Here is a 25721-nt window from a genome sequence, read left to right on the forward strand (position 1 = left end):
AAATCTGATTGCTATCAGTGGTACATAGCACTAAGTATTTTATTACTCATTTTATCACCTGTCAGGTACAGGCTATTTATGCTTAATGATGTTCGTGATTACACAGCACAGTAATTGGATACCTCATTGGCTGCTATTGCTGCTATTTAGAGTTTTGCAGGGAGGGAAGAAAAATTGCCAGAAATTGAAATACTACTGCAGTATGACTTACTAATAATGATGAAGGCAGAAAATCCCTTCTTTACTTTCAGCAGCACTACTAGGAACTGCTGAAAGGAGTGCAAACAGCTAGTGCCCCTCTGAGGACAGAACATAGGGCAGCCACTGATCTGCCCGCTGTGCCATTGAGGAGAGCTCCTGCAGGTCTGTGGGGCTCAGAGTGGAAGCAGCCTTGCCTGTAGGGGCTCTGAGAGCAGGGGTCACCCAAAGCAATAAAATCTCTTGGTAGAACTGTTTGTCACTCATTGACAGGGTGGGAGAGGTACCACAGCTGCACCTGAGATGAGACTAACTTCATTTCTATCACAGAGTTCTTGGGTTGCCTCTGGCAGATAGCAATACTTGCACTGCCTGGAGTACAGATGTGTTCAGTACTGATGGGCTTTGTGGGTGTTTTTGGGTCTGCTGTTCCTGGCACTGGGAGATGGGTACTGGGAGGACACAGTTTGTTTTTGAGGAGGTCTGAAGCCTCCTGGATGCAGTAAAAGAGCACAGCAAGGTCATGCTCACCTTTTCCCTATGAATAAGTATAAAAAAGACCTCAGTCTTGGTGTATAAGGGATTGTTGCTTTTTGATTCCCCTAGCCCATGAGGATGCAACAGGCTTCCAAGAGAAGGATTACAACCCAGCCATGCATTCTTGCACCTACAGTCCCTTGCGTCCTATTGACTCCAGCAGCATAGCCCTGCAGTCCAGAATCCTGCTCTACATTCTCCGATCTGTTTCTGCAGGTTTCTGAGAGGTAGTGACAGTAGTAATAGTTGTAGCAGGAGGACATCGGCTGTTTAACCCACATTTGCCCTATTTAGCATTTCAAAGGGTACATTCCGTGACACAGATTTCACTGTTTGGTTTCATTTTTTTTTTTATTTTCACTGACCGTTCACGAATCTTACGTTGTTCCTTCCTTAGACTTCTGTCTGTGAAATATTTTCTTTATTGAGAGTGACTTTTGGCAAAGGTCCACGAGAATTGGTGGGCTTTTGATTACTCATGGAATCATAGGACTGTAACGGTTGGAAAGGGCACTTAGTCTCCATTGTACTTTTTGATGTAGTTAGCCTAAGAATATCCTTGCAATGGAGACAGGCTAATAATGTGAATAAAACCTTGTTGGTGAATGTAAGCAAAGATAGCTTGTTCTAAAGTGAAATGTGTACTGTTTCCTTTGGGAATCCACATAGCAGTATCACATGGACCTTCACCTGAATGCGTTATTCCCATGCATGCATCCCACCTCATCTGCACAAGACGAAGGGGGTAGCTGATCTCTAAATGTACCTGAGAGGAGGCTGCAGCAAGGTGGGTGTTGGTCTCTTTTTTTCAGAGTTTAGCTTAGACATCAGGAAGAATTTCTTCTCAGAGATGATGGTGAGGCATTGGAACAGACTGCCCAGGGAGGTGGGTTAACCAGCCCTGGAGGTATTTATGAGATGTATGGATGTGGCCTTACAGACGAGGTTTAGTGGTGGACTTAGTAGTGTTAGGTGATGGCTGATCTTATGGGTGTTTTCCAACCTAAGTGATTTTATGATTCTATGATAAACACAAGTTTGACCTTCTTATGGAGGGGGAAGTCTGTGAGCTTCTGAGATTTAAGAGCTTCCATTCCAGTTGGGGTGGAGCAGGCAGATTTCCCTCTCCTTGTGACTGAGGCATGTGAAATAACAACTCGCCTACACTTCATGTTTTCTTGTTTGTAAAACCCAGTTTCATGCTTTTGAGTGAGGCAGAGGTGTTCAAGGCTAAAGTGTGCAGGCAGTTAGAAGCGTTAGTTGTGAAAAGTGAAATGCAAGTGAAACGACTTGGCAGGCAGGGAGATTAGCAGCTTTACAGCTTCATGTGGACATGAGGAGAAAGTGTCATTAGAACTGTAGCTTTGCCAGATACTGAGTTTCCCTGCTTCCCTAAGAAGAAAGGAGAGGTGATACTTTTGAATTATCTTCAGGCATGGGTTTATCACAGTGTGAATACAAGAGTAAGGGAGTCAGCAATCTTCTCTGCACATTCCTTTGCCTTATAGGGTCAAACCAAACAGAAAAGCCTACATAAGTTTTCCCAAACTTGACATAAATTTTATCTACGAAGCATATTTACATTCATTGTTTAATCAACAGTATTATGATGTGCTGTTTTAAATGAAGACCAGGCACAAGGTCAGATTATTGTACCTTTGAGTTTTAAGAACACAGCTTTGGTTTTGTAAGCAGTCTTCAGTTTCGTGACAGATAGGGACAAAAACACAGATCGCATTTCCCAGACACACAGTCTGGAATAATCACCATGAAGGCTCTGGGTCTGAGTTTCTGGATTGAATCTGTGGGCTGAAAGAGTATCTCCAAGAAATGTCATGTTGATTTCATCCTAGACCCTGCACCAAGCCAGCATTGGATCCCCAGAGCTTGTTTTGACCCCTGCCCATGTCAGAAGGGCATAAGGAGTATTTGGGACATTGCTGTGCACTCTTGGTGACCTTATTACCTTCTCAACTTATACAAGAGGCAGCCCCAAATGCAGATTGTTGTTTCTTTGGAAGCTTTGGGTTTTCCTCCTCTGTGTGCCAAGAGACAGTTTATGTGAGATCCCTATCTGGCTCTGTGCTCTGGCTTCTCCTCATGTTGATTGTATGGCTGTGGGCAAAAAAAAAAAAAAAAAAAAAAAAAAAGAAGCAGAAATAGACATGCTGATAGGAACTGATAAATGGAGATTCTTTGAAGATCCCCTCTCTAACCCTATTTCAGATGGTAGTTTCTTCTTTGCCACAGGTACCAAATTAGAAATATCTTCATCCTATTTCCAACCCTGTGTTGTAGAGGGTGTTTTAGCTCCTATGAATATCAAGTAACAGAATTAAGTGATTGCAGAGCTGAAGCATAAATAGAAAGAGGAACAGCAGCAAACTGCTGACATTTCAGCTGAAGCTTGGCAAGCCCATCTGGAAATGCTTGTCCCAGCAACACAGATCACATTTGCACAGGACCTTCATGGTTGCCTCTGTGTACAAAGTTTACATCATCACTGACCTACTTCTTTTTTTATGCTGTCAGTGAAAAGGCAGAAGAGTAATGTATAGGGAATTATAATTCTCAAGTATTTTGTGTTGTTCTGTATTTTCCCGTGTGTGTGTGTATACACAAACTTTGCCATATGCTCACTTACTTTGTATGAACAGAGTCTGCATGTGACCTGTGAGTGCTAACTTCTAATGGGAATTACACTCCTATGTCACTGAAGCTCCTTGTAGAATGCCACTCTTGAGTAAGTACCTACCCTGTGCTGCAGACAGGTCATATGCTGATGTTGAGAAAACACCTTCAGAAAAATGTCAAACTTAGTGACTTTTGAGATACAAAACTTCTCTATTTTCAACAGAAAGGTTTCAACACAAGTATTTTTAGTTAGATTTGCTAGGATAAACATAGGGACTGCTCAGGGATATGATTTAGCGGAGAGTTGTTAGAGTAGTATGGTTAGGTCGTGGTTGGACTTGATGATCTTTAAGGTCTTTTCCAACCTGAGTGATTCTATGATTCTATGACAATGTAGGATGTACCAGAGAATGGCAGATGAACCACTCAGAAAATTACCAAGAAGAGCAGCAGGCTTTTTGTCTTTTCATGCTTAGAAATCAGGAGTGGATGGTGTTCTGAAAGATATTAGCCAAGTGCAAGCTGCTGACCAGATGGAAGGAGCTGGGTGAAAGGTTTGGATTGTTAGTGACATCACTACTATCTTCAGCCATCACAGCGGCCTTCTTTGGGGTTTAAAAGCAAAGTTTTATTCATGTGCAGTCACTGTCTTTGCAAAATCCCATTTGTTCATAGAGAGATGCAGTAGACTTCAGAAAGCATATTTCTCCAGTGGGAAACAAAATGCAAGTTTCGTGTAGCTGAGAGAGCAGTTTCTTCCCAAAGGAGCTCCTGACTCTTCCTTCCTTAAGCAAGAATTTTGATTTTTCTGTTATCATGACTTTTCAGACAGTTGGTAAAGAAAATGCCTAATAACTTCTCAACAAATAACATTGTTCCTGGCTAGTTCTGAATACACACTGTGAAATGGGAGCACAGTGCTCTGGGTTAGCCTTTTCCAAGCTACACAGGAAGGAGACACTTTCGTTTGGAGCAAGAATCCCTGCATGTTGTTCATTAGGAGCAACTCCTCCTTAGACAGGGCCCTGAGAAAACTCTTCTGGCATGCATATACGCAAATACAGGATGTCATTATTTGTTGAATATGAGCCATCGATATCAATCTGTAAATACTAAAGGGTTGCATGTGCCTATTTCTGTTCACAGTTCTCACATTGAGTTCCATAGGTAGTGTAGACTGTGGTCCCAAGTAGAAATCTGGCATGTTACCTTGAATAACATAGGGAGTTAGGTAGGGATGTTACACTGGTGTACACCAAATTCTTTTCTGGAGTTAAGCTCCAGACAGTAGTCCAAAGGCTTGCTGAACCAAGGTTTCCCCCATCACTCCCAATTGCTTGCCCCTCCACTTCTGCCTCCTTTCTCCTCAGACTGCTCAGGTTTGGTAAGGGAGTTAATTTTCCTGAGCAGCTCTTGAGAGAAACTTCCAGCAAGAGAAATATGCCTGATGTCAAGTGATGTCTTTTCCAGCCATAATGTGGATGAGCTGACAAAATGTGATTAACGTTCTGTAGAAAAAATCCTGAGGTCTTCTGATGAGAAGCCTCTTTCCAGATGCTAAGGGGTAAAGAATTTAACACTTCACTTGATCCTTGGTCCCAGTGTAGGACTGTTTTCTCTGCCACAATTTTTTCTCCTTTTTATCCCTTTTGATTTGGCTCCTGATAAATATGGCTGAATACTGACATATTTATAGAATTTCTTCCTAAACCTTTGATTTGTGTACTGCAATATTAGCTCAATAACTTAATCTGAGGTTGTTATACTTGTACTGTACACTAGGCACAATTTCAATTTACTGAACTACTTCGCCTCCATAAAGTTTGATTTTTAGCTGATTCATTGACATGAGGAAGCCCTAGCAGATAGAAGGGACCAGGGAGAGTATAAGTTTTTCTTTCTGATCTTTATTTAAAAAAAAAAAAAAAAAAAAAAAAAAGGAAATAATCCAATAGGGATACAGTGGCTATGAACTGCAGAATAATTTCCCATTTCCATTTGGAAATTGTGTGTAAATATATTTTATGCTATCTTGAGGCTTATGTGATCATGTTCTGTTTGGCTTAATGATTTTGTGACCTCTTAGCAAATTTGGAACCACATTAGCAAGTGAGTGAAGATAATTAAGACAATGAAATTTCTATGAGCTATGGGAATATAAGCAAAAAGGTATTGAGAGAGGCACTGTAATGCCCAGAGTAAGGAAGAAGGCTGTAGTGAAACCATGTATCTTATGGCATGTTAGAGAAGTTAAAATAGATGTGAGTCCACCAATTGAAGGTTTGAAGTCAATTGAAGTCTTTGGTCAGAATTTAAGACATAAATACTCAGTTGTGATGCTCTCGTCTGCTGGCTTGTTTATGGAATACCATAGCCCTCTTGGCACACTCTAGCATAGAGTTTGTGCAAAGAATTTAATAGAACAGTTTTCCCCTTTGTGTCAGATGAGCCCCGTTCATTCAGACTTACAGCAGTGACTGAAAGATAGGTCAAGCCATCTACATACGTATTATATTTCTATTTACATATCATTGTTCTTCTATTGTGTAGCATACGAATTGATGAACGTTAAGAAAACCTGAAACATATTTAAAATGGAAAGCTCAGTCAGAAATAATGATAATTGCACATTCTATAATTAGAGCTGTGTAGGCTTTTCTTTCTAAGTATGGCAACAGCTGCTAAAGCACATCTGGAAAATATTCCTTAAGCAAAAGATATTTTAGCTCAGAGAATTTCACAATGCATGTGGCATTTACCATTACTTCTTTCCAGAATCCTAATCTGATTTATTAGTGTTTTTAATACAAAAGTATTCATTTTTTTTTATGCTTGCAAAGTATAGTTTTGAATTTCTATTATTGATTGGACGTTCCAGTACTCAAAGCCGAAAGCTGCACAACAAAAACATGGCTATCCTACTATTTTTAGGTAGAAGTCTCGTCTACTGCCATAGTAACATTGTCTTTGCCAATTTCAGCCAAGTAATTTCCTTTTATTGGATTTTAAAGAGAAATGTTTGTTTCATGCTGGAATCACAAGGAGAGGACAACTGGTCTCTTCTGTGCTTCCCTAGACTCAAGTTGACACTCTGCTCTACTTTTCAGTTTGAAAACCAGAGATAGTTGTACCCCCTACAGTTATTACAGCATTACTTGGCACTTCTTTGAAGTCAGCAAGAGTATTTGCGTGAAAAGACTCTGGGCACTTTGAAATGAGTGACAACATTTCTGTTCATGGTAGTAGTCCAGGAACTGTGGTTTCCGTATTTTCTTCATAACCGAGGTACATACAAGGCACTGCAAAAATGGAATTATTAAATTTATTAACAGAAAATGAAAAGAAACAAACAAGAAAACAGAAAATCTATTTAGACTTTAAAAAATGTAAATCCATTAATTTATTGATAAAGATGTTACTCATTATGTTTATTTGGAAAAAAAAAAAAAGCTGAAATAAAAACCGTAGAATCATAGAATTATAGAAACATTTGAGTTAGAAGAGACCCTTAAAGGTCATCTAGTTCAACTCCCCTGCAGTGAGCAGGGACACTACAGCTCAGTCAGGGTGCTCAGAGCCCTGCCCAGCATGAGCTTGCACCTTTCCAGGCACTGGGCATCCACCAAATCTCTGGGCAACCTTTGCCAGTACTTCACCACCCTTACTGTTAAAAGTTTCTTCCTTATATCCAGTCTAAATCTCCTCCATTTTAAAAATAAAGATGTAGAACTCTAAAGCCGTTACTAATCTAACCAGGGTTTTGCATTCTGACCCAAGCATCTCAAAAACAGCCAATCTATTTACTTTGAACATGATGATGAGATTTTGCAGATAGATAGCATTTACCAACAGTTTGCAGAGTGAGATATCAGTTTCCCTTAGTTATGAGTAGGAGGCAACTTTTTTTTCTAGATAACATTGTGTTGAAACAGCTTTGTGACTGAATTTTAAATCTCAAATGCTGCGCTTGTGCAGCTGGAGGCAAAATGCAGTTACCCAACCAATGAAGAAACTGAGAAAATGAATGGTGTTAAAAAAAATCTATGGCAGTGATGCTGAGTGACATGGAACACATTAGTGGTAATGTGGGAAAATTAATTCAAATTTATTGACAGTTTAATTGGAAAACAGGAAGCATTTAATGGGCTTTGTATGCTCTGCTGTTCTTCATTTCCTAGTCTTTTCCACAGGACAGAAATACAATGTTCTCAAGTATGAGGTTTGACATGGTAACAAACATTTTGTGTGCATTGCCTGGCATGGGTGGAAGGCTCTGTTCTGCTGCACCCAACAACTGCAGAGCATTTCTGCGGAGCAAGGCCTGGGTGCACCTTCTTGGCTCAGCCCTTTTCCCAATCTCACTGGTTGCAGAAAGTCTTTGTACACCCAATTCATGGGTTGATTTTGGACCCACAGGCTCCGACTGCATGAAGAGAAGGTCATCAAAGACCGGAGGCACCACCTCAAGACGTATCCCAACTGCTTTGTTGCCAAAGAGCTGATTGACTGGCTGATTGACCATAAGGAGGCCTCGGATCGAGAGACAGCAATTAAACTTGTCCAGAAGTTATTGGATCACAGCATTATCCATCATGGTAAGTGCAATATCAGCTCTAAGCTGATATAAGCAAGCAGAAATCCACTTTGTGTTCTTCACTCAAGTATAAGATAAGTAGGTTCTGATCCCTGCCAGGAAGGGGACACCTGGCTTGAAGGGTGCTGCCCCACAAGGCCCTCTGTGTCCCCAGGGACACCGAGAGGCAATCAGGGTGAAGAGTTGTGTTCCCCATGTCAGGTACAGGAGGAAAGTCCCTGCAGACTGTGCTGCTGCTTCTCTGCCTCCCAAGCATCCTCAGCTGGATCCTGCCCTCACCAGTGCCTTCATCACCACTGCCTGCCCTTTCCTCCCCTCCCTGCTCCCCCTGCACAGCCCCTTTCTCTCTTTCCAGCTGAAAAACCCATCTGAAAAATAAGCCAGCAAAAAAAAGCGTCATCTTTCTCACAGGGATTTGTTCTCCAACTCTCTTCCTCGCACCAGCTGCACAAACATTTGTGCTGCTACAGCTGCAAGAGTTAGATGTCCGACTGCATCCTGATTAATTTTCTCCTAAACTTGTGTGTTTGAGACCTGTTCCATTCAACACCTTGAATAACAATTTACACTTATGAAAAGGAGGCTACCAAATCAGTGGCAGCATTTAGTTGCCTTTTAGTGCACAAAGAGGCTGGAAAGCACACAGACAAAGAAGATCCAAGTCCTCTATTCCAGGCGCATAGTATTGCCTATTTCAAGAAGACAAAATGTACCATTTGTTTCTTTTTAAATAGAAAATAGAGCAATTGCTAGCAGATGACTGTTGAATTTGTGCAGAGGTCACTGTCTGTGCAGGAATACTGCTGCTATCAGCCGTGCATTAACAACACCTTAATTAAAAGAAGAAATGCACATACTAAACGTGTGCCACTTCTATAGCTTCTGCTCAGCTATTAAATTAAAATTCTGGGTTGTTATGGAAACTGGGATTGACGATAGATAGTTAAAGAATAAAGTAATTACAGGGTATTCAAATCTGACTACTTAATCCTCTATTGAGAAAATGTCGGTGAAGAGTCGCATGGATGCCTGAGTGACTTAATTTAATTGAGCAATAGATATCTTATTGCTGAGTGCTTGTTTAAAACTTTAACAGCCTTCAAATGTTTTTTGCTTTAGAATCCAATTGCACACTCTAGCTTTGATAGAAATTATATACATGTGTGTGCATGTGTATCACATGAAAAGGAGGTGCCTGTTGAAAATTTTCATCTGTTACTCTCAAAGTTAATAAAATGGTTGGTGAAATGAGTGAGGGCTCAGTCGGGTAGGTTTAATCAGTTCTGCAGGATGCTCAGAGCATCCTTTCCATACCAATGCCAAATGGAAGCGGTGCCAGCCACTGCTCCTGTGCCTGTGGTGCAGCAGGCGAGCCCAAGCCAGTAAGCTGACAGCTCTTTGCACCACCTTGCATGGGCGGCCTTCCCTTTCCTTGCTTCTGGCATTTGTAGGAACCCACTGACATTTGCTCTCTTGTAAATCCTTACTTAGTATTTCTCAGTGTGTTCCTATTGTACCTTCCATTTGCTAGCTGGCATGACAGTGTAATTGAGATGATTTTAAGAGGGCAGAAGGCTTTTGTTCTAACTGATCCTGCAGTGAGTCTCAGCTTTCCTGCCACATGGTTTAACTAATACAAGTAACATTAAGCAGTTTGCCAATCTTTAAATTATTGGCTGCTCTACAGTGGTATCTTTTAAACAGTTTACATCAAAATGTTTTCCAGTTATCTAGCAGATGGATGCTTTGTTGCCATTGGTGTCCACACTAATACTCATGAAAGTGATGAACACGAATCCCTCGTAGCTAGAAATTTTGTTATTTTTCTGGAAGCCTTCTTCAGTCTTTCATCATTTATTAGAACTTAAGGTTCTAATTTATTTAGGTTGTACAACCTAATGTATTAGGCTGTACCCTAAGCATAGGGGGCTGGGATCCAATCATGCTTGCTTTGAAGTTCACCAGTGAATTTGCTAAATGGATTCTCAACCCTTTAACATCCCTATGAAGATTTTGTTTATTTTATGTTTCAGTTTGTGATGAGCATAAAGAATTCAAGGATGCCAAACTGTTCTACCGCTTCAGAAAAGACGATGGGACGTTTCCACTGGATAATGAGGTGAAGGTGTTCATGAGAGGACAAAGACTGTATGAAAAGTACGTTGTATTCAGTATCCATCAGGTGTCAGTAACGGTGCTGCAGGGGGCAAATGGGTTTGTTCATCTGATTTTCATGGAATAGAATCATAGAGTTTTGAATATCATGCAGAAGTTGTGGCTGTGAAATCCCATGGCTTTATTTTGTAACCCTTCTTTCTTTCTTTCCCATATCCCTTTCAGTTTTCTACCATGCTCACTTAAAGCATTTTGTTTATAATGAAAGGATATTTTTTTATGTTCTCATAAAATGCCACAGGAAAACCCAATGTAAATTTAAGTCCTTGCACTATATTTTATAAAAGTAGTCACAAATGATTGGCTCTGTAAAACTGTACTCACAAACCCCACAACTTTAGTACATCAAAATGTAATGACCAAGTGGCTGAATATCTGTTTAGACTTCACTGGGAGGTATGATTTTATACAATAAGTGAAATTAAAGTTCACCGTTCCAGCCTGCAAAGCTTCTGCATCAGAGAGATTACACTAAAAACAGTTGCCTGAAAAAATAAGCCAAGAACATCTAATTAAGATTTGAAATTAATGATTGTTCTGGGATACTGAATATCTCAGTGGATTACTTCTGTCAGATAACCAGGCAGCTGAACTATACTGCTCAGTCTATAATAAATGAGTAAGCAGAAGGCTGATACCACAGCCGTGAACCCCCACTGCACAGCCCCTTATTGCTAGTGCGTCCCAGGGTTTCAAACCAATGCCTACCCCTTCTAGTTTCCCTGCACAAGAGGGCAGGTGCAGAACAGGGGAAGGCTGCCAAGAGCCAAGAGCTCAGAGCTGCCAGAGGATTGGGTGTGCTGTTGGAAGTGCCTTCCAAACACTTGGCTGGCTCTGCAGCTTTGTGCAAACTGGGGGCTGGGTATCTTCACTGGAGCTCTAAACGTGGCACCAGGATAACGCCAGGTTTAAAAGCTGATGATAATGTTATCATCATGATGGTGTTAACAGGTTAGAAGGCTATAAGCGGCAATCTGGTCAAAGAGCAGTTAATCTGAAATATGTATTTAAAAAAAGCAATTGTAAATGTTGCTCCTTTTGTTGTATCTGCCATGCAAATTTTCCATAATCGTGAATATTAATGTGAAAACAAATCAGGCAAAACACAAGAAGATAAACTGCTGGGAAAAATTACTCATTAGATACACAGAATGATCAGTTGAAATGCCCTTCTTCAAAATCTCCTGTGCTCTACGTAGCACAGCGTTTGCTCCTGCAGACTGCAACACACTGCCCTCAGGCACTGCCTGTGTTATGGAAAGTTGATTGGTGTGTCTAGACTGCAACCTCATGTCAAGTTCTAGGCTTTTGTGAGCAAAACAGTTTTTTCTTAGTGAGGCTGGTAAGATGCCTTGCATAAAACCAGCCAAGGCAGGAAAAATTGTTCTGCCAGAGTTTCTACTTCCATCCCCATTTCTCTGTGTGAGCAACCATCCCCAAACCAACAGTGTCCAGCTTGCCCTACATCACACCTGCAGAACAATGTTTATAATGGTGTTCATCTTGGAAAGGGAGCTAGTGCCAAAAGCAGCACCTATGTCTAAGTATAACTCATCCTCATGAGGTGGTTGCTCCTAAGCAACATATCTAAACGGTTTTGAAACTTTTAAAACCCATCCCCAGTGCTTGACATAATGTTGATTAAAAAATACGTGGCATTTCAGCACCAGGCTGTGACAGTCAAAACTAGTAAAAATTCACCATGGATCACTGGAAAATTTTGTTCTATTTGTGGAAGATAAGGCTGCATACCTGGGCTGTTTGGGCTTCACCTTAGCTTATGCAGCAAAGCCTGCTGGGCATTACACTGATTTCATTATATCCTTCTCCATGCACACCTATTAGCAACACCTTTTCAGCTCATGGGTGCATTTTAAACTCAAAATCTGATGCTGAAAGTCAAACTAGTACGGAAAGAGTTTTGTAGTGAAGTATGGGCAATACATCTTTTCTTACAATGTTGGGAAAGAAAATACTAATGTAGCATAATTAAAGTAGTAGTTTAGAGGCAATAATAGAGGAGAAAGTGTTTATGCACAGTTGTGAAATCACTTACCAACATATTCAACTTATTTATCAAAATGCCCATAGGTCTGATTTCAAGAGAAATATGACTATGACAAAGGAAATCTGTCTGCATACAACATATTTTAGAAGTGTCTCAGCCTTTTAGTTAATGCTGCCTTCATTAGGCTTTGCTCATTTAGGATAGGCATTGTAATACTGTTTCCTACACTTCTCTGCCCATCACATCAGGGCTGGAGTACTGTTACATTCAGAAGCCAGCATAGTTTGTGCTTGCCAAAAATTGCAGACGTTACTCAACATCACTCGTGCAGATTTTTACCCTAAATGAGTAAACTAAGCAAAAATATTTAAGAGGAGCAGCAGACTCTGTTACATGGATAGAGGAGCAGATGGCAGGTTCCCAGCATTCAGATAGCAATGAAGATGCCCTGTCCTCTCCCTGGGACATAGGACACCAGGTCTGTCCCCTGGACAAGGAGCAACCTTTCCTTGTCCTTTTGTGTAACCATAGAGGTCCCTGTACTTTATACTCTCCTATTCTGTGGCATCACCTCATTTACCTATTGTGAATGTCTTCCGTGGTTGAACTTGCCTAATTAAAAGGTTTAAAATCAATCTCTGACTCTATCTTCCCTTCATTTCCACTGAAAACCATAGATAGCTCAGATTCCCTGCACATAAATGCAAACTTTGGTAATCCTTTGTGTGAACTTGCTTTGAGCTTTAAGTTTCTAACTAGAGATGAAACATAATGGGTTTCCTATTGCTTTAAGTTTCCTAGAACTCCCTGAAGAGTTTGTTAGGTCCATTGACAATATCAGTTTTCATATTCTGGAGGACTGACCAAAGGGATTGAATATATAAGCATGTCTCCTGATCAGCAAAATCCTGCAAGTCTTAATTGAATCCAACACAGACTTTTCATAGCTTTTTTTTTTTTTTTTTTTTTTTTTAATTAAGTTGTGCAGGCCCCATATTTTGATTATGTTTGCAGTTCTCACAGGTGTAGGCCAGGTGCACAGGACTGATGTGTTTCCGGTACAGTCAGTCTTAGGAACTACACAACATCTCACGACATTGACTTCAACTGGTATTCTCAATCAGATTTCACAGTGAAAGAAATGAAATTTTATGCTTTTGCTTTCAGGAAGTCGTTCACATAATTCTGAGACTGTTTTGACATCATTTTCATTTTACCTCTTCAGTGGTCGACTCAAATTTAGATAAAACTAACTTAAAACAATAACAAAAAAAAGGGTTGAATTTCAGTGTTTGGCCAAATACATTCCTTCCATGTAGGACAGCACAAGTTTCAGCAAATAATGTGCTTTGACATGAACGGACTCATAGTTCTTTGAAACATGAGAAAATGGAAGAGATGGAGGCAGTTTCCAGTTTTGACCAATGAAAGACCAGGCTTTTGGCCGATGGTAATGGGTACCATTTTGTTGACAGCAGTAAAGTTACAGTGATTTACTTCAGTTAGCAATGGATTACAGTTTCTGGGTTTGTAAAACTGTCAATTTGTCGTGTCTGTTTGCTCACAAGCCCAAATCCTTTGCAGTGCTATTCTGGGCACATGCAGAAGAGTGTGAAATGTCAAGCTGAGTGTTTTTCCACTTGATATTCTTCCAGTTTTTTTCTGTGGCTCTGTAAAAATCAAACAATTAGCATCTCTTTTTCAATGAGCTTCATCTGCTGCTTCAATGAGCTGGTCAACTAATTATAGACTCATCAAAGAACAATTAGCTTAATCCTCAGGATTTTTTTGTTAGGTGCCCACAGAGCCTGGGTAACCAGCTTTGGGTAACCATGCAGCAGATGGTATGAAGAGGCACGATCTTTGGGTTTGCATTTTTTTCTGGGGGGAAAATTCTCAGTGAGTGAGAGACAGTTAAAGATGGAGCCTTGGAGCTCTTTCTGTATTAAATGTGCTTAGTGTGGGAGAAAGAGATAAGTTTTGCATGGATGGGATTGCCACCTATGGACCTACAGGAAATTCAAACTTCTGATCATGATAAGGGCCAAGATTGAGAGCTTTTCAAGTTTTCATGCTGTAGGTCAGTTTAGTTTCCAAATACTTGGTGAAGGGAGAAGCCTTGCTAGTCTTACATGGAAAAACCTCAACCATGCCATTCTTGAACTGTTATTCTGAAAATCTTACCACTAGTCTATAGTAAATAGAAAAATTAGGAACAGGAATGAAATTAGTGAATAAGGAATCTATGTTGCTCAGTTTCCCAACAACAGAAAGGTGGATTTCTGTATTCAAAGAGTGATTCTCATTTCTTTTCTTCCCAAGAGTTAAGCTTACTTCTGCATTAATAAAATACTGAGACTTTTGTTTTGGTTTTATGTTGCACCATTTGTTTACATCACTTGAATGGAGAAGAATTTTCTTAGCATTTAGGCTACATAGCCTGCCAGTTGCTGGCACATACAGTGTTCCTCTTCACTCTGCAGAGCAGATTGAGGCATGGTGGCTCAGATGTGAAAATGTTTTCAGGTGTGCAACTTTGCTGGCTGCAGCTGCATCCTGGAGTGCTGGAAGCCAGACATTTACCAACCACCCAGACCACAGAATTGCCTTTTCTCCTTCCTCTTCAATTTTTCTGCAGCTGTTGAAAAGCTTAAGGGGAAGATTTTCAAAACCATCTAAAAAACTTAGGGGTACAGTCCTGCTACCTGTAAAAATTAATTAGGAATTTCTGAATACATTAATTACAGTCTGATGTTTTTAGGTTGATTTTATTTGAAAATGGGTTACATGTTAACTTTTAGAGACGCTAAAGAACTAAATATAGGAAATGTGAAACTGAAACCCTTTATTTTCATGTAGAGAAAAAAAGGAGAAAGCTTCAACTTTGTACTGCGGTATAAAACCTTAATTTCTTGTTTGAGATGCTGCAATTCACATCCTAAGTTTAGATTGATGGCTTGAGGAAAGGTTTAATAAGTCAGAGAGAAATTCATGTCTCTTTGCTTGTGAAATCCTTGTGAAATTTGCCACAAGGGATCTGGAGGAGGCTGTTTTGGGGTTTTTTGTTTTGTTTTGTTTTGTTTTGTTTTTAAGCATCGTTTTCCTTACCAATTTTTTCCCCTCCAAACCAGGTTGATGAGTTCTGAAAATACTCTTCTGCAAGCCAGGGAAGAGGAAGGGGTCAAGTACGAGCGAACCTTCGTGGCATCAGAGTTCATTGACTGGTTGATCCAGGAAGGAGAGGCCACGACACGGACTGAAGCTGAGCAGCTTGGCCGCAGGCTTTTGGAGCATGGGATTATACAGCATGGTGAGATATTTACTGCTAGGTAGCTAAAGCTATGCTTTTTGGAGTTCTTTCTTCAGGCAAAGTCATGTGAAGGTGCTTTTGTCTTGCTGGTCGTGTACCAAGTTCTAGATAATTTCAAGTTGTTTAATGAAAGGGTGGATTTTTCCAAAGCTCTTTGTCTTAGTTCTGAAAATCCTACGTCAAGTACAGAGGAAAAATAGAGTTTGGGAATATATAACAATAACAAGGATGTGGATGAAAATTAACACTTTTGTGCTTTAGTAGTTAATGTGTAGAATTTGTTATCAGCAGTAAGTGTAATTGAGATAAATTGCTTTGTGAGGATCACATAGGGATTAGAGCACCAATAAGCTACATTCTCTGAGTGGAGTGAAAATGACAGGTTTTGTGTTTCTTCCTGCTTAAGGACAGAAGCAGAGCACTGGGGTCAGAAAGCAAGCTTCTCTCTTGGTCATGTTGTGTAATCTTTCTGGTATGCTTGGTTAAAACAGAAGGTATCGCTTTCAGCTCAAGTGTTATGATGTTGGTCCTGGAGGCATACATAACTCCTCTGAGGCACAAATCTGATACTTCGTTGTGGTCCAGCACAATATGACTGCAACTTTTATCAAAGAGGTCCCTCTATCAGTGGTGGAGGAGAGTTTTCTCACTGTGTGTCCCTGATTGTGAAAAAATGAACACCCTTGGCATTAAAATCCATTTATCTTACTGTCATCATCTATTCTCAGTGCAAGCTGCATCTCTTTAACTGGACATTTTCTCCCATAAATGTACCAGCATCACCCACAGAAGTGATGAAAGGGGTGCTCAAAGACAGCAAAACAGACTGGTGGAAGCTGCTAGCAGTGCTGTTTAGTGCACAGCAGGAAAGTAATCAGATCCTGATGTTTTCAATGTTGTCAAATCAACACTAATTCTGACAGGGAACAAACAATTCACAGTATTAACAGGCTGTTAAGTTACAAGGTGGTAGATTGACTCTGTAGTCTGTTGCTTTGTGAGATAACCCAGTCTTAAGGAATAGAGAAAAGATGGCATATAGTGACCTGCATGGTTCCTTCATGGTTGTGATCATGCTCACGTTATCCTTGGTTTCCGATTACTGGGAGCTACTGCTCAATGTTTACAGTAATCAGCCTCCAGTTCTATAATTACCCTTCTGCTTCCTATGATTTATAGGGTGCCAACTGCTTGGGGCTTGTCGAAGAGGGAAGGTATTCCACCTCTCCTTGTTATAGCAGCAATGATTTAATTCCTATTTTTACTGGAGTGTTTTCAGTGTATTATATGCAAGGTAAACCACCTTGAAAAAGATAAAGAATAAAAAAGACAAGAGTGAGGCTGACGCTGCTGTCGGCATTTTTGCAGAGGAAATAAAGTCAGGACTTGATACATAGTGTGAAGCTGGATTCACTTTTCTACTGAAATCTTTGCAGAGCTAAGAAAGTCAGGATGTGACACTCATTGCAGATCAAACATTGCTCTCATTGAGCCACTGGCAGGGAAGTAGTTTTGTCTCTGTCGCACAGGGTTTCTGGGGAGACTTCTGACAGTGCTGGCCTTGCTTATCATGTGGGACTGCCCTGCCCACATTTGAAGTTTTATCGCCTGCCCATCCTCTTCTAACGTCAGCATCATGTGCAAAGCATCCTGTTAGATCTGCAAGTCATGATGTGATGATGACAAGGGGGCTCTGGGAACTGTCTGACTGACTGTTGAAGGAAGTCACCTACTCGCCCTGCAGTACTGTTGTCTTCCTCACTCAGCTGTTTATGGGCAGAGGCAGCTCAGTGGGACCAGCTGAGGAAGCTGGAAGTGTAATAAACTTGAGTAATTTCCCTGAGATTTCTCTTTAGTAGATGTGCTTTGTGCACGCTTCCAAACAGATTTCATTCTCCTCTGCATTTCACAGGAACTGTTTGTCCAGGTAGCATTAGGAATATTGGTGACAGATAACTGCTGAGCTGATGGGGGATTCAACTGAGCAAGAAGATGTGATCTGTGCCTTTTGAAGGTTTATGCAGTGTCTCCTTTCTCTAAAAACAGAGCTCCAAATGAGACCTCACAGTTCTCAACTGGGGATGTAAACCTTAACATGGTGGGGAATGGTATTCTCTTTTCTCCACCTTTCTGAATTCTAAGTCCAGTTACCAAAATAAAAATTGTATTTTCTGTCTCTGAATGCAGCAAGTCCACTTCACCACACTGTGTTCCTTTTGTTGTATTGCGTCAGCAGTCCCAAAATGTTACTTGACACTAATTGGCATGCTTGTTGGCAGAGTCAGCAGAACAGCTCTGGATGGAACAGGAGTGGAGAATGAAACATTTTTCTGCCCTAAGGGTAATCTTTTGCTAACAGGATTGTTTGATATGCACAATGTGGAATAAAATGAAGCTTGCTTTACTATTCTTATTAAGTATTTATTACCTTACCTAATGCAACACAAAGTAATAGAAACAGCTGTATCAAGTTGCTGGTCTCCATAGTAATTTTCCAGCCACAACTGCATTGTGCAATTTATTTTTACTGATCCTGACATTCATTGCAATTACTCAGAAAAGTTGTATTTTGCAGCTGAGGTACTGTAGTCAAAGTAGTTTCCTGTTGCATTTGCCTTCACTTTAATTGCTCAGACACCAACCGGGTTTCAGGCAGGAAACAAACACAGATGCTAATTTTAAAAAGGAAAACATGGATTTAAGAGGGCTTGTGTAAATGCAGTAAAAACATCAGACGTTTTGGTTTAAAAATAATCCTCCTGATCTCTTTGGGCATGTATCACTACACATATTTCCCCTTTCATAAATGAAAATGATGAAATGTGCTCAAGTGCTGAATTGTTTCCTTTGAGAATTCTACTGGTGCATACAAATGGTAACCCACAAACTGCTGTTTTCACTGATAGGAGCCAGATGTCCTTTCCTACGAACTGATACCCCCAGGTATCAGGGAATAAAAACATTATAGGTAGCAGGGCATTGTGCACTGTACATTTCTTGATGGCTTGTGTTGACAGTGTACTTGCCAGTAGTTATTATTCTGCATTTGTGAACACTGATGGTCTTTGCCAGAATACAGGAATGAAGATTGTGGGAGGAATTATAAACATGGCTTTGTGCTTGTGACAGCAAGGACAAAAGGGGCACAGAGCACGTTTGGCAACTGTATGAAAGCCCACTTCTAGTATGCTGAGGTACACGGAGCTTTTCAGTGTTAACAGGTAAGAATTCCCTCTAGGAAGGTGGAACTTTCCTCGTTCTTCTTGAGAGGGAAACAGTGGAATGGATTAACTGCTGTGGTCAAAATTCACATGCAGTAAAAGGCAAACTCTGCCAGCACTGGGATAGATCAGAAAAAACCAAGAGTGGGCTGGAGCGGGCAGAGCATGGCACAAGCATCCACGCACAGTCACAGAAAACAGAGATACTGAGATGTCCAAAGAGGAAAGAGGATATGCTTGGGGTTCTTTCTGACGTTGTTTTTGGGTCTGTGCCAGTTGGTCATGGCATCTTCTATGGTACTTACTCTGCACCTATAGCCTCAACTGTAGAGAAGTGCTGACGCAGACTAAGCTCTGTGGTCCTCCTTCCAGGACTGACTGGGTGCAGACCCTTGGGAGGGTAAAGAAACATCTGCCTATCTTGCAGATAAAGAAAACTTTAAGGTCTGGAATATCAAAGTATAAGTACTTTCCATTTTAAAAATCTGATTAATAACAATAAGAGGGACTTATCCATTGTTAGCATCTTCACAAGATGGATAATTACATTTCCCCTGTGGCAGCCACCAAACATTTTGAAACCCTTTTCAGTATTTTGTGGTGTTTAGACACAGGGTGCTTGTCCTGCAGGATGCTCTGTGCAGCGTGTGCATGCGAGAGGTGCATGGTGGAGCAGCAGTGCTCATCCTCTCATGCCAACTCACATTCTGCCTCTTTTGCTGTTGCTATTTTCTAAGCTGCTTCTTGCTTTTGAGTGCATGTGCTTTGTGTGATTTCCTCTTTGATGCACTGGATGTGACGTCTGCCCAGCACCTTCCCTAGGCAGTGACTGCAGCATGGTTTAGCAGAAGTGGTTTGCATTGCCACTCCCTACCTGCTGTAAGTCAACAGTGGGTCTAAATGCAGCTTCCCAGCCCTGGACCAGCAGAGGAACACATTTGATGGGTGTTGGAAAAGACATGGTCTTTGCTTTCCTGAATGACTGAGGGGTGGGAAGATCTCTTTTGGAGGGACTGGCTAGCAGATACCTTGCTTGAAACATCTGATTAGTGCTAGGGTTCTATAGTGATAGTAAGTATGTATTAAGATGTCCCTGGCATGATGTTCTCTCCCCCCCAGTAACAATACCTTTTAGGTTAAAAAAGTTTAATTGGACTCACCAGCCCTGCATATATAGTGCTTAGCACAGAAGCAGGTGCTTGCCTTCTCTGAAGCATTAATCCTTTATCAGCAATACTCCACTGTGCAAATTACTTTCAGAGATGAAAACAAACATTTTATAGTGACTTAGTGAGAACAGTAAATATTGACATATGCTATCTCTCTGTCTCTGTGGAGAGGTCTTAAAGCATGTGTTGGACTTTCTCTATTCTTTGTGAGGATTGCATATCTTTATTCAGCAAAATTACACTTAACAAGTTGATCACAGCATTTAGCACCCAGATGTATGATGCAGTTAAAAGTTGCTTAAATTGTGAAAGTGAATTAGATATCTAAAAACTTATTATTTCTTTTGCTCTTGCTGAAACGTTCACCTACAATTTCAGTAAATTGTAACAAGTCACACCTATTCTATATGCTCTATTGCTTATGATTAGTCAGCGTTTCTTATTTCATTATTGAAAATTTTCCATGTATGTGAAACATAGACCTCTTTCTTAATTTGTGATTTCACTTTGGAACCCCTTTTCTTGAAATTACTAATTTTTGTGAGCAATTTCTAAGTACCACTGAACCATCTCATACGTCCTTGACTTAACTGGCCATAGATTTCTTCCCCCAAAGTTAACACATGGATTTTTGTGTATTTTTTCAAGTTAATCTAACAGCTGGAGCCTAGCAGGTGTTGTATTCATTCTGTACAGTCCTGAAAGCATTCAGCCTATACAGTCTTTATCTAAAGCAGGAATGTGTTTGTTTCTTTGAAAAAGACACCCACGTATCTATATGCTACAGAAATAACATATGAAGATGCCTGTTCATATTAACTACCAAATTCAATCTTTCTGTCAGAGAATGGGTTTCAGTTTTTAACAGCTGCAACACAAAAAAGATACCCAGATGGGCCTTTTCAGCTTCCCTTGCCACAGCCTGCACTTTCCATACTTTATTTGGAAGCAGAGAAAAGCAGTTGGCTATGTTCTGTAAACTTGCTAAATTAAAGATGATAAATCCTCATACACAAACTGAAAAGGCTGATGAAATCAGTGTGATTCAACAGCAGCTTTCCATTCTAGTGTAAAGAGCATGGATTTGGAAATAGACTGCAAACCTGCTGGAAAGAGCAGATGTATATAGAAACATTTTTTTGTGTACCTATTTTAAGGCAGCTAAAATAAGATGCTAATGCACTGAGCAGAGCACACAGCTTTAATAGAAGCTGGAGACTTCTATTTCAGCCTCTGAGGGATTTTTGAGACCTATGTATTGTAATCCTGATGTTTTGAAGGCAGCTTAAAAGTTGCCTGGATATTTTATTCATTGCATGATTATACCATATTTCATAGAAGCAGCTCAGATGGTTTGATCACTTTGTTTTTCTGGACACTTGTCAGTTGCTTGACATGCTCACTGCCTTCACCCTTAGCTGGGCTGAGCTGGAACAGCTCTCTGGATTCCATATTTCAGCAATATGATCAGCTTTACAGTTTTATAATTACAGTGGGTGCAGTTCAAACTGAGCTCCATTCTCTGCTCCTAGTGAACTCTTCATAATCCAGATGAGAAAACAATCCCACGTAGTACAGCTGCAGGGCCAGGAGCTGGGAATGCAGGGTGAGTGCATCCACAGGTGGGCTTAACTACAGTCTGCAGAGTGTGTGTACTTTGATCAAAGATGGAAATGCAAGTGCTGTATTTTTGTGGTGCAGAGAATCAATGTCACAAGGCTGCCTGGCTGGACATCATGCTGCCTCTGCCTTGACTGGAGGGAGCTCCAAGCAGGTGGAATTCATCCATGTGTAGAAGGAAACCAATATGAATAGGTGCCTTTATTAAAATGGATCTGCAGAAACCAGATTAGCTTTAGGAAAACAGGAAGAGAGGTGGAAAAAACATTGTCCAGTGTAGAATGAAGTGTCCTTTATTCTCCCCTGCCACATGTGTGTCGGTGCGGGCCAATGAGCAGCACTGGGGCAAGAGCAGCTGTGAGGCCATGCTGGTAGTGCTGAGCCAAGTGAGGCTAAGGCAGCGAGCTCGGGGCTGGGCAGATTGCCTCCTCCAAGCCTGAAGGCTCCCTGAGCCAAAGTGGATGTACACCTCCACTGCTTTTCTGCTAAGAGATAGAATCATAAATAGAATTATAGAATGGCCTGAGTTGAAAAGGACCACAGTGATTATCTAATTTCAACCCCCCTGCTGCGTGCAGGGTCACCAACCACCAGACCAGGCTGCCCAGAGCCACATCCAGCCTGGCCTTGAGTGCCTCCAGGGATGGGGCATCCAACAACCTCCTTGGGCAACCTGTTCCAGTGCCTCACCACCCTCTGTGTGAAAAACTTCCTCTTAATAAAAAGCTCTCCTAATAGAAACTGAGCTGATTTGTTTCCTTCCCTTCTAAACGCTCCATCTGCTTAGGAGAGGGAAGTGAGGAAGCAAAGGCTGCAGGGCTGGAGGTGAGCCCTTGCCAAGGGGAGGGGCAGGGCATAACCAGGACCTCCCTCTTGGCAATCAGCAGCCCCCACTCCTCCCCATGGCCTGCCAGAGGCCTTGGTGTTGTTTCATACCATTCCACGTTTGCTTTCAGTATGATGGGATGTTTTGGGGTGGAAAGTTGTGCATCCTTAGAGATCAAAACTGATGTGGTCTTCTGAGACATGCAATGGGAAAGGACAGAGCACTGCAGCCAGTAGCGGGGGAGGACCAGAGCGGTCTCTTGCAGCTTCAGGCTTGGTTTATCTCCACTTTAATAGAGCAAACTGTCTCACTGGAAAGCTAAAATCTATTTCAGGATAAACTGGAATTACTGTCTTATATCAAAGGACTTGGAAGCATGCTCTGTGCTGCTGGGAAGGGTTCAGTGCTTCTTGTGGCCTGAAATAGGAAAAGATCTGAAATATCAGTGCTTAGAACTTCACGTACATTGCCAAAACTTTTCTAACCTTTTAGCCCCAGCACAGGCACACACTCAAACTAGCACATGCTTAACTGTGTCCTCCACTGCACTGGGGAGAGCAGTTCTTCAGCTCCTCCTCGACATGAAGGAGCCCTGTCCCAGTTGAGCCATGGGCCTGGGACTGACAGTCACTGACAACTTCATGTTTCTGGGGACAAGCAGAGCAGCTGGGTGCACTGCAACACAGGGTCTGCTGGAACTGCAGCATTCGGCTGCTACAAAATGTTAATCACCATGCTGGAGATGTGCATGGATTATCAGTCCTTGAAATCATGGAGAACTGAGGTTGTGGGAGGGATCTGGAGAAAGAGCCAGTTATCAAGATGGTTTGATTTTTATGGCATGAATCACACCATTTATTAAAATAGGGTTTTGTACTTTCTTAAGTCTCCTCAGTTCCATGCAATTGACTTAAATCTAATGTTTTTATCTCTGCTGTGTATCAGCCTCCTTGCAGAAGAAAAGGCCATTTGGGCCCTATGTAGATCTCTGGATTTTGTGTTGGAATCAGAAGCTGAATAAAGATTTGTATGGACATTGCAGTTTATAATTCAAATAGTTGGACAGAAGCTGTAGAGCAGCCAGGCACAAGGACTGCCAAAGTTGCAACATCAGATGTTCACAGTCTGAGAAATGCCAAAATAAATAGGCTGATTTTTCTCTCTTAACGGTAATGCAAATATGGAATGGCCATCTAAAAACTTTGCTGATGAAATTTGAAAACTATGGATAAATGAGGCAGCATACAAATGATTGAACTCTGTTATTTAAATGGTCAGTATTGGACATTATCCAAGAAGAGGTTCATTTTCACGTAACTCGGTAGAGGGTAGTTTATAGGAAATGAGAATATCAGCACTGCTTGTTGGTGTGAGACAATGCAGTGCTGGGGAAGGAGGATGCACAGGGCACCTAGATGCATCGTTCTGAGTCTGTGCTTTTAGCACAGTGTGATTGTAGTCACCATTGCTAGGGGCTGAGGTGTATGAAAGGACAACTGTAAACAGAAGAAGGGGAGTGATGCTGTAAGGATGAGCATTTTGGCATTTTGGAAGATCTGGGTTTTAGTTAGGATAAAGAAGCTTTAAGGGGAACTGGAGGAAAAGTAAAAAATTAGCCCTAATTTAAGGGGCAATCATAAGCGATTCATCACTGTGAAGTGATGAAGCAAATCAATGATATGTTTGAGAGTTGCTTCATCACTTCACAGACTTCTTTACGAAGTTTTCTGAAAGGACCTTATGTAACTTTCCAGCAAAGATGTTACAAATTCCAGGGATTAGAAGCTAAATGTGTTCAATCTTGAGTTAAGTCTGTATTGCCTGGCATGGAAAGTTATGGGAACTGCTCATGAGTAGCCATTGCAGGCTGCTTCAAAGGAAGAGTAAACTGTATTTTTGTGAGATTAGAAGACAGTTTTATAATTCTGCTTCTGGGAGAAACGTTGTGCCCTGTGTCTGCAGGAGATTAGACTGGTGAGTTGTGACTGAATCTCCAAAGCTTGCCAGCTGTGACCATGAATTAATGTTCATACTCTGCTGTCTTGGACCATTTTTATGATTTTGGAGGTTGCCAGTCACCATATATTTTTTATACTCCTTGGTACAATTTATTTCTGTTGCATAAAGGGCACATCATAACATGAATGTGTTGACACATGAGCAATGATGAATTAAAATGGAATGAAACAAAACATGAAATCACCCCACACCTTTCTCTTTACATCACCTTCATCACGTACAAAACCAGATACTGATATTTTAAGACAAACCAGAGTGGGTGCGGGTTTCTCTGTGCTGCGCTGTCAAGGGCAGCGAGCTAACTGAGGAGCAGTGAGATCAGTCTTTACCTGGCAGCAGCAGCTTCCACGAGAGGCACAGGAGCCTAAAGCACGAGCCTTGTCAGCCTCAGTAACATTATCTGCTGCTGCCTCTGAGTCAACCATCGAGGTAACAACCTTAAAATTACCTTTAAAGAAGTCCCTTCTGAGCAAGTCTGTGCAGCCCTCCAAGCTTCCTGCAGTCGGCTTTGAAAATGTTTCCACTCCCACTTTTCTGTGCTGATCTCAGCAAAATGCTGGCTGCTGTGGCAGGGGAGTGAGCACTCCTGCCTGCTCTGCTGCCTCTTGGCCAGAGTGTACCAAGCCCAACAAAACCAGCCTTCTGTGCTCAGCATCCAGCATTCACATACGTGGGGCTTGTGCCAGCTGCTTTCCCCTAAGGCGAGGGCATGCGTGTCCATCCAGGAGCATTTCAGAGACAGCACTGCTGCCTGCCTCCCCCTCCTCGTGAATAAGTCAGAAAGCTGGCAATTCACACACATACATGGGACATACAGTCCCATGGGTCACACCAATAAATTTTGGTAAGATATTTTATTTGATGTTGAAGGTACAAGGTTTGAGTTAAGTATGCCTGTTTATTTTTTAAGATTTAAGTATTACCTTTTAGTTAAGGAACGTGCATAGTTACATAGTGCTATACAAATGCATCATTTGCTCAAAATGAGGCTGCAAGCTGTTGTTCCAACATTCTCATATGAAATGTGAACTATCAGTAGAAATGAAAAATTAAATTATGAAAATCAATGAGCGCTCCACACTGATATTACTTGTCATAAGCACTGGGGCTACAAAACATTTGTCATGCAAATTACATACAAATATACTACAACATAGAGTAATTGTTCTCATCTTTTCTACTTATCTTCATTTATCGCATGAAAATTCACCCTTCTGTGGAGCAAAGTAGTTACAGGAGGAATGAATTATGCCAGTGTAAGACCTAAGCTTCACTATTCTAAGTATGTGATGTTACAGTATTTGAGTCAAAACAGGTATTGTTATTCCAAGATAAGCTCCAGTGTCACAGCATAAAATAGACTCTGTTATGTAATTTCATGGTCAATAAATATTCTCGAATTTGAGTGCT

The 25721-nt window shown here is 41.1% G+C and overlaps 1 protein-coding gene across 2 annotated transcripts in view; it reads left to right on the forward strand.

Moving 5' to 3' along the window:
- The window catches only part of DEPTOR (DEP domain containing MTOR interacting protein), a 73796-nt gene that overhangs the window by 20792 nt on the left and 27283 nt on the right, over positions 1-25721 (forward strand). For both annotated transcript variants that reach the window (XM_042868818.1, XM_042868817.1), the window contains exons 3-5: positions 7786-7964; positions 9997-10120; positions 15278-15456. In XM_042868818.1, coding sequence (XP_042724752.1) covers positions 7786-7964; positions 9997-10120; positions 15278-15456 — 482 coding nt within the window. The remainder of the gene's footprint in view (positions 1-7785; positions 7965-9996; positions 10121-15277; positions 15457-25721) is intronic.

This window comes from Lagopus leucura, unplaced genomic scaffold (genome assembly GCF_019238085.1).
Source record: "Lagopus leucura isolate 7727_CA_CO unplaced genomic scaffold, USGS_WTPT01 Super-Scaffold_100002, whole genome shotgun sequence".
Lineage (NCBI taxonomy): Eukaryota > Metazoa > Chordata > Aves > Galliformes > Phasianidae > Lagopus > Lagopus leucura.